The following is a 12500-nucleotide window of genomic DNA, read 5'->3' as shown; positions in this document are numbered from 1 at the left end:
ATATAATGATATAATGATAGATAGATAGATAGATAGATAGATAGATAGATAGATAGATATAACAATATATATATATATATATAGATAGATAGATAGATAGATATAACGATAGATATAACGATAGATATAACGATAGATAGATAGATAGATAGATAGATAGATAGATAGATAGATATAACGATAGATAGATAGATAGATAGATAGATAGATAGATAGATAGATAGATAGATAGATAGATAGATAGATAGATAGATAGATAGATAGATAGATAGATAGATAGATAGATAGATAGATGGATAGATATAACGATAGATAGATAGATAGATAGATAGATAGATAGATAGATAGATAGATAGATAGATAGATAGATAGATAGATATAACGATAGATAGATATAACGATAGATAGATATAACTATGGATGGATGGATGGATGGATGGATGGATGGATGGATGGATGGATGGATGGATGGATGGATGGATGGATGGATGGATGGATGGATGGATGGATGGATGGATGGATGGATGGATGGATGGATGGATGGATGGATGGATGGATGGATGGATGGATGGATGGATGGAGAGAGAATGACACCTGAGTATTTCTAAGCTGTGTTTCTTGTTGTGAAGGTTCCGGAAGCTGGTGTCAGAGATTGAGCCAGAGGTGCACGAGGTCCCCAAACTGTTTCGGAGCGTGCTGAGAAACTGCCTGGAAGAGCTTCAGGGAGACGCGGAGCTCCAGGACCGAGTAAACCGCTGGGAAAAACAGCGCAGCAAGAGCCTCTCCTTCGTCACCTTCAAATCCAAGTTTCGCAACTTGAACCGCGGCAAGGGAAGCTTCGGCGGATCACGAAACAACCTGCAGGAGGAAAACACATGGTCTGATGAAGAGGAAGAGGAAGCGGCCGAACAGGTGGCAAAAGCCATCCGCACTCGGAAAGGACGGAGCCTTAGCATGCCGGAGATCACCCCGCTGGAGCAGGCGGCGCAGAGCTGAACACCTCAAACACAAAGGAGAAAAGATACAGGAGAAATGTACAACAGCAATGGAGAGAGAAAAGAGAAGAGGAAACATCTAAAAGACTCAAGATTGTGCTTTCAGACTGTATGACTAAATTATTCATACCAAAGAACACAGTGTATTGGCATATGGAAGATGCCTACAGCCTAGTCCTTTTTAAAACTACATAATGTGCGTCAATAATTTAAATGTTTAGATATGAACATTTGGCATAAATGTAAATACTTTTTGTAAGAATGAAGCGCACACAACCAAGAGCATGTTCAGCTCATGTTTCACCCCCAAATCAAAAGAATATACAATTTGTAAATACTTGGAATATACATATATTCATAAGCATAGGATTATGTTGCACATTTAAATTAAGGGAAACAATTCAGTATTGTTTTAAAAAACGCACAAGTGTTAATTATACTGCAAATAAAAAAAATTACATTTTATTCAGTATTTTACTCTCATTATTTCACCAAATTAACTGCATTCTAAAAACAAATGTAAAAACATATATTTTCAAATATTAAAGCACACGGATAAAAACAAGATTAATTTTGCTTCATATTTTTATTTTTTACCCTTTTGAAAATATAGAATTTTCCCTGAAAAAGTAGAATAACAATAGTAAAAAAAAAAAAAAAAAAAAATGAAAACCTGTATATTTTACTTTTAAGTCATATCCACTGGGGTATATGCACACAGACTTTTAATTTCAGTCAGCCAGCCCCAGGGCTTCCGGTGAACTGTTATCACATACATTATTGCAGAGTTTAAGTAAGTAAAGTTTATTTATAAAGCACATTTAACTTCAGTGTGGCACTGATCAAAGTGCTGAACAAAATCATAGCATACATTCTAAAACAGTAAAACTACAATAAAAGAAATAATAAGAATAATACTACAACAACAATGCACAATAAGGATTAAAAGCCTGGGAAGGCAATTTAATAAAATGTTTCTTAAGTCTAGAATTAAAAATAGCACTCGTAATGTCTGGTGGCAGCTGGTTCCACAAACGTGGAGCAGCGACTGCAAAGGCTCTATCTCCTTTCAGTTTAAGTCGTGACCAAGGAATTTGTAGTAGAATTTTATTTGACGATCTAAGAGACCGAGGAGTTGACTGTAGGTTAATAAACTCTGATATTTAAGAAGGTGCTTGCTCATTCAGTGCTTTAAAAACAATAAGTAAAATCTTGAACTGAATTCTACTGAGTTTAAGATCTGATGTCTTTAAAAAGCTGCAATCATCACTGCCTGGCTGAGATACGATATAAAGTGGGTATCAGACCAAACAAGAAGCACAAAATTAAATTATATATTTCGGCGCCATGTCTTTAAAATATGCAAATTACTTTTACCCCAGTATTTTACCCCAGTATGCTGCTAATGATGGCGCCCGGGTTTGAAGGGATTTTTTTTTGAAGGGATTTTCATCTCTTTTTAAGCTATAACAACTGAATGGATGCTTAAGTGTATTTAAATTGTTATATTTGAATTAAATTACAACATCTATGCTGTAAAAGGAACCTTATGAAATTAAAAATAGTCACATTACCCTTTCACCAGAAGTCCATCATTGGCTGAAAAATAACTAGCTCTGCATACAGCCCATTATATATGCAAATATGCAAAAAAGAAATCACATTTTATATTTACTATTTCACCATAATAAACATATTCGTTTAAGAAGAAGAAAAAAATTGTGTGTACATAAATAAAATCAATTTGTTACATTAAAAAGGCATTACTTTTCATTACAATAAAATATTTAGATATTCAAGTTGTTACTTAACCACTCGGCTAACTGTACAGCACCAACTGTGAAAATTACATGCAATATTTTATTTTTATCATTTCACAATATTATATTAACTATAACAGCCTCTAAAGCTGAAATGTTTACACAACATGGCAAAAGACTTGTCGTCGATCAGTTGTGAAAGCAAAAATTAATAACTTGACTTCGTCAATCATTTGGTAAAGTGGCAGAAGGTAGATTTTTTCAGATGAATCAACTGCATCCAAATCATCACAAATACTGCAGAAGACCTACTGGAACCTGCATGGACCCAAGATTCTCAAAGAAATCAGTCAAGTTTGGTGAAGATAAAATCATGGTTTGGAGTTACATTCAGTTTGGGGATGTGCGAGAGATCTGCAGAGTGGATGGCAACATCAACAGCCTGAGGTATGAAGACATTTGTGCTGCCCATTACATTACAAACCACATAAGGAGGCAAGTTCTTCAGCAGGATAGCGCTCCTTCTCATACTTCAGCCTCCACATCAAAGCTACTGAAAGCAAAGAAGGTTGAGTTTCTCCGGTATTGGCCAGCCCAGTCAGCAGACATGAATGCTATTGAGCATGTCTGGGCTAAGATGGAGGAAGCATTGAAGAAGAATCCAAAGAATCTTGATGAACTCTGGGAGTCCTGCAAGACCGCTTTCTTTACCATTCCAGATGACTTTATTAATATGTTATTTGGGTCATTGCAGAGATATATGCATGCAGTCCTCCAAGCTCATGGAAGTCATAAACAATATTAATTGTTTTCCACTGCAGCATCCACTGCATTAAGTAAGAAGATTTTAAGCAAAGTCAGACCTTGCTGTCCTAATTAAATAATTAAAAGTCAGGGCATGATCATATTATTTTGGTAAAATAAGCGTAATCTAGAGGCTTTTACCTTTCATATAAGCCCCTACTAATACCAAACGATCAACTAGAAGTTATTATTTGTTCTTCCTAAAACTTATATAGGCGACAAGACTTTTGTCAGGTGGTGTATATCAAGATATAATTTCTTTTTCTAATACCTGCATTAACTGGGATAATTGTTTTTGATTCACTCCATAAAGGCTTGACTGTCACAGCAACAAAATCAACGTTAGCCGCAATCCGTTTCTCAGAAGTGTTTTAATATGTACTGTTTGTTCTTACATTACAACAGTGTTGAGTTCATACAAGAGATGCAGACCATTCAGCTAAAAAAAGAAAAGGCCTGGAAACAGGAGTCTTCATAAAAAGTGCTCATTAAATAATACACTGTACATCGTTCATGAGATTGATTTGAGCGTGTGTGGAAGTCTGTGATTTACCAAATTAAAGAGTTTGACCCATGGCTTCATCTTTTCCATATCCTCCAGTTTCATTCACAGCATCGCAGCAAGTAGGAGCAGATCTTCCCATATTTCTCCAAAGCTGCTCCTCCAAAATAAAGAATACACACTGCTCATCGATTACAGTACAGATCTCATTCATTACCTGACCTTCAGCTCCACAATATAAAACACACCACGTGGCTTTTTGTTTTGCACTGACCTGGAATGAAACCAATCCTGAAGTGATGAAATGAGCAGCCTGAACCATCTGGAGTCTCTTTGGGCTCTTTAAACCGCAGTGTGTGTCGTTTTAAAGTACGTATAAAAACGCTGGTCTTCATTTGCTTATTCCTGCGCAGAGCAAATTCATAAGACCAGGCAAAAACTCCTTGTGTATTTGGCAGAATTAAACTCAAATAATACAAAAATAAAGAAACTGAAAGTCTCGGTAATATGTCATATTAGAGCCCATATTCACAGGGATTTAAAAGCACAGTTCACCTCAAAATGGAAAATTTACTACTTATTTGCTCTTACCTGAAGTGGCTGCAAACCTTTATGAGTTTCTTCTGTTGAACACGAAAGAAGATATTTTGGAGAATGTTAGAAACCGGTAACCATTGACATCCACTGTAGAAAAACAAACACTATAGGACAGGGGTGGCCAACCCTGTTCCAGAAGAGCCACCTTCCAGCAGATTTCAGTTGCTACCCATATCAAACACACCTGAATCAATTAATTAGGACCTGAACACTACGTGATAATTACAGGCAGGTGTGTTTGATATGGGTTGCAACTGAAATCTGCAGGAAGGTGGCTCTCCAGGAACAGGGTTGGCCACCCCTGCTATTGAAGTTAATGGTTACAGGTTTCCAGCATTCTTCAAAATATCTTCTTGCTTGTTTAACAGAGGAAACTCTTAAAGGATTGAAACAAGTAATTGGTGAGTAAATAAATGACAGAACTTTCGTTTTTTGGGTGAACTATCCCTTCAACACTTGAAGGGAGAAACTGTAAGGAAGGCTCAGACTCATATTTCACTCCTCCACCCACCAAAAATTCAAATTAAATATATTTAATCCCCACTAATCTTTAATAATTTATGCCCCAATTCCCAAACAAACCTATATTTTACATATGTATCTGTACAAATGTGTTTGTACATTTATGAAGTGAAAATTTATCATTGTAATGAAGTTATGCTGTTATTAATATACATTTTTACATGACGTGAGATACAATAAGGTAAATTACATTCATGTATTTTTTTTTCACATTAAAGGGATGGTTCGCTCAAAAGAGATAATTTAAGGGTAAATAAATAATATTATATAGTTCTTTTTTTGGTGAACTGTCCCTTTAATTACATGAAAAAAGTGCTGTAACAGTCCTGAAATAGACATCATTTTTATGTATCAAAAATATAATTACATAAACACAATTAACAATAGCTCCTTTCAATTGTTGGGAGTAAAAAATGATTCTGATACTTCAAGATTCACCCTTAAGTGTGTAATAATCACCTGTTTTTTATATAAAAACTGATTAATTTAAATTAATTACCAGGAGTATTATTAATATCATCAGGAATATCTACTGAAAAGAATCAGATCTCACTGAATTTACCATAAAAAATGTTACCGTGGGATTACGAATAACACTGTCCAAGAGAAAAAAAAAAAAACTAAACCAGTTTGGAGAATCAAACCACTTGGGGAAAAAAAAGCCTTCTCGTTTAATATGTGATGATTAATAAGAAACGAAGGCTCAAGTATTAATGCAGATGAAGCTTAAAGAGAACAGAGTGAAATCAAACACTCTCCTCTCCATCTAAACACACAGTAAATCTCAGTTCCACCTTCATCATCATCCAGAATGGGACAGAAATCTACAACTGAGTCCAGTCCCTCGGACTAAAAGCATTTCTATTAATGAGCATCGTTACCCCATCCCAACCCATCCCCCCTATCCCGAGAGCCACAGTCTCTGTGGCCCGGTCCATTTGAGTTTGTGTTTTTTTGCACGTTCGCCCATAAGTCCATCGCCTGCTCCTTCCCTCCTTCAAACCCTTTGGCTCTGTTTGCAGCCCTTCTTACAGTTGAGGTCGTTCCACCTCAAGCGAGGAAGACCACGAAGATGACGAAGAAGACGATGAGTACCAGGAATATCTTGATCATGAGCCAGCGGTTGGAGGAGACGGACTGGAAGTACTTGAGGATCTCGCCGTGGGCCATTTCCACGTTCAGCTCTGTGTCGTCCACGTTAGCGTCGATCCTGTAGACGAATAATGAATACATCATGATTTTTACAGCATCTGACAATACCTCAGCTATATCCCTGTCATAATATCTATTTTTTTGTTGTTGTACGATATATTGCACCAAAATACATTACGATAAACGATATTATTGTCATTTTAATTAAGGCTGAAACTAACAATTATTTTAATAATCGATTAATGTGTACATTATTTTTTCGATTAATCGATGAATCTGATAAAAAAAAAAAAGTGCATTAATTTCTAAGTTAGTTTATTTAAAAAAGCTCATCCCTGAGCTGTTATAATAACAATAATGATAAAACGAAGTAGTTTTGTCCTGTTTTCAATCCAAAAATCTAAATATTTAAGTCAAGATGCATACTAGACACATGAAATAGCATAAGAAATTATAGTTGCGTCCCAAATCGCATACTTATGCACTATTCTACGCCATTTTGTAGTATAAATAGTGTAAGTAGTGTGTTCACACTGAAAACTCTAAAAACAATAAGTGCACTTTAATGACCCGGATGATGCACTCATTCAGCCGCTAAAATATAGTGTGGAATGATGGACACTTCACGCACTCAAAGACCGCAGGTTTGCTTAAGTAGCGGAAGGGGCGGAGCTATCGGACGCACATGTTGAATAACTTTATTTATTTTGGATGGTGAAAGCAAAATTCTCCTACGAGAGTGTTTATAGCGCCTCCCGATGGTGAATGCGGCAGTACTTACGTCAGGTATTATTTGATAATTCGGTTGTTTATTTCACTGATTTGGCAACCGTCAAATGTCATCAGGGAAACGGTTTGAATTTCCGCTTAGTAAAAAAACTTTAGTGTGACATTTGGGATGCCACTACATACATATACTGTCCTGTTGAGTGCGTAAGTGCATAAGTACATAGTGCATGAGTGCATAGTGTATAGTGTGCCATTTGGGACGCAGCTGATGTCTCGTTTTCTAAAAAAAAAAAAAAAAAAAAAACTCAAAATTAAGTGATTGTTTGCTTAAAACAAGTTAAATTATTTGTGAATTGGATAAGAAAAATAATCTTCATAAGATCTAATCTCAAACTGAAGTTTTACCAGTTTACATAAACGTGTAAGTTTAATTTACTTTCCCTCAAGTTGTTGCAAACCGTCACAAATTTCATTTATTTTGTTGAACACAAGATATTTTGAACAATGTTGGAAACTGGTAATCATTGACTTCCATAAAAGAAAACGGGGGAAAAAAAAAACAAATACTATAGAAGTCAATGGTTACCAGTTTCCAACATTGTTCAAAATATCTTCTTTTGTGTTCAACAGAAAGAAAAACTTGAAGAGGTTTGTGACAAGATAAGGATAACAACACTTTTAAGAGTTGGGTGAACTATTATACCTTTAAAAAGCTCATTTTAATTCGATAAACATGATTGTCAAATTGCTCAGAATGTATAGCTACATTTAGCTGTTATGTGGACTGCTTGTGTGTGTGTGTGTGTGTGTGTGTGTGTGTGTGACCTTTGAATCGTCTCCTCCTGCTCTTTGACCATGTGTGCCAGCTGCTGAAAGATGGAGCCCAACTCCACGATTGTGCTCTCGATGTTCTGCATGGTGTCCGCTCGGCTCTGGATATACGAGTCCTGCACAAACACAACAAAGGGAAATTTGATAATGAAATCAGACATTGAACATTTATCATACATGCAAACCAGAGTCTGCAATCCAGACTAATTCCAACTGCGCTTGATATAAGAGACAGATACCTGTTCATCGATGAGCTGCAGCTGCAGAGGGTTTGCCCTCGAGTCCATGTCGATGGCCACTTCTGCTCCCAGACTCCTGGACTCATCCTGCATCAGAACTGAGCTATCTGAAAGAGCCACAACCGTAAATGATTTAATGTGATGAAAAATTTAAAGTAAGAACATTTGAAGGATTTTCTGCTGGTGACAAAGAAAGTATTTAAACAAAAATATTAACTAACAAGGCATTGCGTGATATCGTTGTGCCTGCTTCAGCCATGGTACAGCAGAAAGTTCAATGATTATCAGAAAGAAGATAGTTCCTACACACTATATTGGCCTAGAAAATAGCAACCTTTCATTTTTGGTTGGTCTTGGTTCACGATGTAACTACAGAAGAGTCGAGTTTTAAATAGGAAAATGACCGTATATCTTTGGTAATTTTTTTAATGTGATGCTAATGGTCTAATCCAATTCAATGAATTATGCCAAGCTAAGCTAAAAGTGCTCCTGCTAGACACAGAAATCGGTGGAATCTGTAAAAAATAAATCTAAAATTCAACTGTTTAACTCTACAGGGCCTGTCATAGACATGGCGCAATTAGGCGCAAGACGTGTTTGGCGCGATTTGTTGCTATTTCCAGACCAGCGCCACGCTAATTTTCACATTTTGTGCCACGTTGTCTAAATAGCAAATCCATTTCCTGCGTCATGGATGTGGTGGTCTAAAATAGATGCGAGTCAGGATGCCTTATCGACATGTTGCTATTATCTGAACATGCAGCTCAACTCCTTGTTCAAGCTCTTGTTCTCTTCAAACTGGATTACTGCAACTCTCTACTAGCGGGGCTTCCAGCTAACTCTATCAAGCCTCTTCAGCTGCTCCAGAATGCAGCAGCACGAGTGGTCTTTAATGAACCTAAAAGAGCACATGTCACTCCGCTGCTCATGTTTGCACTGGCTTCCAGTTGCTGCTCGCATCAAATTCAAAGCTCTGATGTTTGCCTACAAAGCGACTTCTGGCTTTGCTCCTTATCTGCTCTCACTTCTGCAGATCTATGTGCCCTCCAGAAACATGTGTTCTGTGAATGAACGTCTCCTCGTGGTTCCATCCCAAAGAGGAAAGAAATCACTTTCACAAACGCTCGCATTCAATCTGCCCAGTTGGTGGAATGAAATCCCTAACTGCATCAGAACGGCAGAGTCACTCGCTGTTTTCAAGAAATGACTAAAAACTCAACTATTTAGTCTCCACTTCACTTCCTAATCTGCAATTGCCTCTCTCGATAAACCACTAACTGTACTAAAAAATAAATAAATAAATGAATAAAAATAAAAAATAAAAATTTTACTAATATTTTCCTTCTTAGACTTTACAGACCTGAAACTTGCCTATAGCACTTATTCATTGTTGCTCTTATAGTTGTGTAAATTGCTTTTGCTTTCTTGTCCTCATTCGTAAGTCGCTTTGGATAAAAGCGTCTGCTAAATGACTAAATGTAAATGTATTTTGAAGAAACAACTGAGGAAACTGAATGGTATATGAGGAAAAGGAACAGAATGTGTGTTTTAATAGAGTTTTTGACCACATTTCGTTATTCTTGTTCATTTATTCATTTGCTGAAAATCAAAACTGAATTTAGAAAAAGCTTTGAAACCAATCTTTGTGCTTAACAAACAAAATTAAATATGTAGGCTGATGGATGTCTTAAGTGGAGTGCGTACAACACCGTTTCCTTATCCACGAAAGTAAAGTAAGAGTAGAAGTAAAGAGGTTGAATGGAGGAGACTCATGTTTTATCCTCACTGCAGTTAAGGGAAGAATTCAGTTTTTTCTTTCACAAAGTCCGCCATGTAAATAGCAAATGCACCATGGCATGACTCTTAAAGGGAATGCAAGATGAGACTCTGATTGGTTTAATGCACAATATGCTCAAAACACACCCATAACTAATTAAGAGAATAAGCTCAACCCTGTTAGACCATGCACTGGGGCGCAAAACATATTTTTCCGACCTTAAAATAGCAAAATGTGGATTCGGACACACCATGCGCTTTAGACTTTGTGCTTGGATCATCATAATAGAGCCCTAGGAGAGTTGCAAAATAGGCTTAAAAAAGTTTAAGTTTAAATCTGAACTAACAAAAATTAAAAAAAAGAAAAAAAGGTCAAACCTAATAACAACAGAAAAAAATGAACATGACAGTACTGAGGAAAAGACGTACTGAAGTTATTGGCGAGTAGAGGAGAGGCAGAGACAGGAGCCTGAGAGAAATGCTCTCTTCTGCTGCGCTGCTGCTTCAGATTCTGAAGAAAAAGAAAAAAAAAACAGATTATAATAATTCACTCATTAAATTCAAGTAGTATACAAGAGAATACAAATCAATAAGACAAAGAAAACTGAGATGGAGCTTGCCTAAGAGCTAAAACAAACATGAAGACAATGATAAGAAATAAACCGGTCAAAGTTTCATTCATTTATTTTTTTTCGTTTTTAATCAGTCTGCCTGTTTCTGCTTTCTATTGTTTTTGGCATCCTTGCATTGATCATAATTAAAGTGCAGTGGTTGCCTCCAATTTGAAATCTAAAAGTATATTGTGAAAAAGCAAATAAACATCTAGTTTGTGAAGTCATGTTCCCTATTAATCTTTTATTGAGTTAAAAATGCTTTTCAAAAATGGCAACAAGAAATGTCAAAACTAACCATTAGGCTTTTTTTACACTGTGCCTCGCCCTGGTTATCATCATTCTAACCACCACTTTTAACTCCTGGGGACTGCACTATGAAGCTAGATTAGCTGGATAGCCAGTTATAATTCTGTTTAAATGACACCATGAACGTAACAAAGGTAGCTCAGCTGCTCCATAATACCAAAGATTTATTTGAGTCAAGCTGCCTTTATGTTACCTAAAACCCAAGACTGGTGCATCGCTTAGCTGGTTAGCAAACTAATCCATCTTCATGGTACAGGCCCCAAGGTCATGTCGAACCAATAACAAGAAATGAGCATCATGTAACCAGCAGCCAGTGAGAAAAAAGCAAGAAATATTAAAAGATGTAAAGCGTGTAAACTGGAGTGATTAGGAGATGTTCAGATGACAAACTTTGCTTTTTTGTAATTGATGACACGTTAACATACGCCGTGTAAAAGGTTACCTGTTGTTCGTCTAATCAGCAACATTGACAATGCAAATAAAAACATTGGATCGCACTTTATTTTGATGGTCCGTTTGTTGAATTAAAGTTACATTGCATCTACATGCCAACTGATTCTCATTAGATTATAAGTAGACTGTTAGGTCGGGGTTGGGGTTAATGTAAGTTGACATGTACTTGCCAAGTTTCCTAAAGTCAGTTAAATGTCTGTTGAAGGAGCATATCAACAGATATTAAGCAGACAGTCTACTAATACTCAAATGGACCATCAAAATAAAGTGATACCAAACATTGACACCGTGTTTAGGACCGTTTAGTGCGAAATGTCTGTTAACGAATACCCAAGATTATTCATTAAAGCCAGATATCTTAAGAGTAGTGTGAAACTTGATTATAGATAACCCAGGATTCAGTTTATCCAGGATGTAGGATGACTACAGGTTAACAGTTTCAAGTGTAAAAAGCTGTATAGATGCACTGTAAACACACTTTTGTATTGTGTAACTAAAACACAGAATGAACATTTAAAAAAAAAAACATCACAGAAATGATGACATTATTAAATTATTAAGTGCTACAATTGCCATATAGCAATGGACCCTTTTCACAAGGATGTTATGACCTATATAATGGTCATCATAAACTTAAATACAGGAATATTTTGACTTTAAAAAAATTATAATACGCAAGTACATTTATATGCATTTCCGCATGTACACAACCTGACAAAAGTCTTGTCACCTATCCAAGTTTTAGGAACAAGAAATAATAACTTGACTTCTAGTTAATTTTCTACCAGAAGTGGCTTATATAAAAGGCAAAGGCCTCTAGATTACGCTTATTTTACCAAAATAAAATATGATCATGCTTTGATTTTTAATCAGTTAATTAGGACAGTAAGTTCCGACTTTGCTTAGACAAAAGACTTGTCACTTAACAGAAATAATGTACAGTATAGAATATAAAGCCATGGTTTATTCCATGATGCAGAGGCTGAAGTATGAGAAGGATCGATATCCTGCTGATCTTTCACACATCTCGCAATCTCTCACGCCCCCATACTAAATGTAACCCCATAACCATGATTTTTCCTTCACCAAACTTGACTGATTTCTGTGAGATCAACTAGAAGTTGAGTTATTATTTGTTGCTCTTAATACTGGGATGAACAACAAGACTTTTGTCAGGTAGTGCATTATTTAATCTTTGCATCAAATTACCTCTTGTGCGT

The 12500-nt window shown here is 36.2% G+C and overlaps 2 protein-coding genes across 6 annotated transcripts in view; one reads left to right on the top strand and one right to left on the bottom strand.

Moving 5' to 3' along the window:
* zgc:162144 overlaps positions 1-1460 on the top strand; it is a 9953-nt gene extending 8493 nt beyond the window's left edge. Inside the window, exon 3 of the mRNA NM_001082979.1 lies at positions 630-1460. Within this exon, the coding sequence (NP_001076448.1) occupies positions 630-996 (367 nt within the window). The 3' untranslated portion in view covers positions 997-1460. The remainder of the gene's footprint in view (positions 1-629) is intronic.
* Positions 1461-3911: 2451 nt separating this feature from the next.
* Positions 3912-12500, bottom strand: part of stx5a (syntaxin 5A) — a 24066-nt gene continuing 15477 nt past the window's right edge. The window contains exons 8-13 of one of the 5 annotated variants that reach the window (XR_015506745.1): positions 10337-10418; positions 8132-8238; positions 7887-8008; positions 4983-6390; positions 4336-4785; positions 3912-4215 (exon numbers count right to left, since the gene is read on the bottom strand). Coding sequence is in view for 1 of the 5 variants with exons in the window: in NM_001002333.1 (NP_001002333.1) it covers positions 6231-6390; positions 7887-8008; positions 8132-8238; positions 10337-10418 (471 nt within the window). In the remaining 4 variants the exon portion in view is untranslated. Of the gene's footprint in view, positions 6391-7886; positions 8009-8131; positions 8883-9633; positions 10419-12500 lie in introns of those variants that run through there. The other 4 variants (XR_015506744.1, XR_015506743.1, NM_001002333.1 and 1 more) reach the window with 4 other exon arrangements.

Source organism: Danio rerio, chromosome 14, assembly GCF_052040795.2.
Source record: "Danio rerio strain M-AB ecotype USA chromosome 14, GRCz13ab, whole genome shotgun sequence".
Lineage (NCBI taxonomy): Eukaryota > Metazoa > Chordata > Actinopteri > Cypriniformes > Danionidae > Danio > Danio rerio.
Note: the sequence above shows the minus strand (reverse complement) of the source record. Positions and strands in the feature narration are given on the sequence as shown.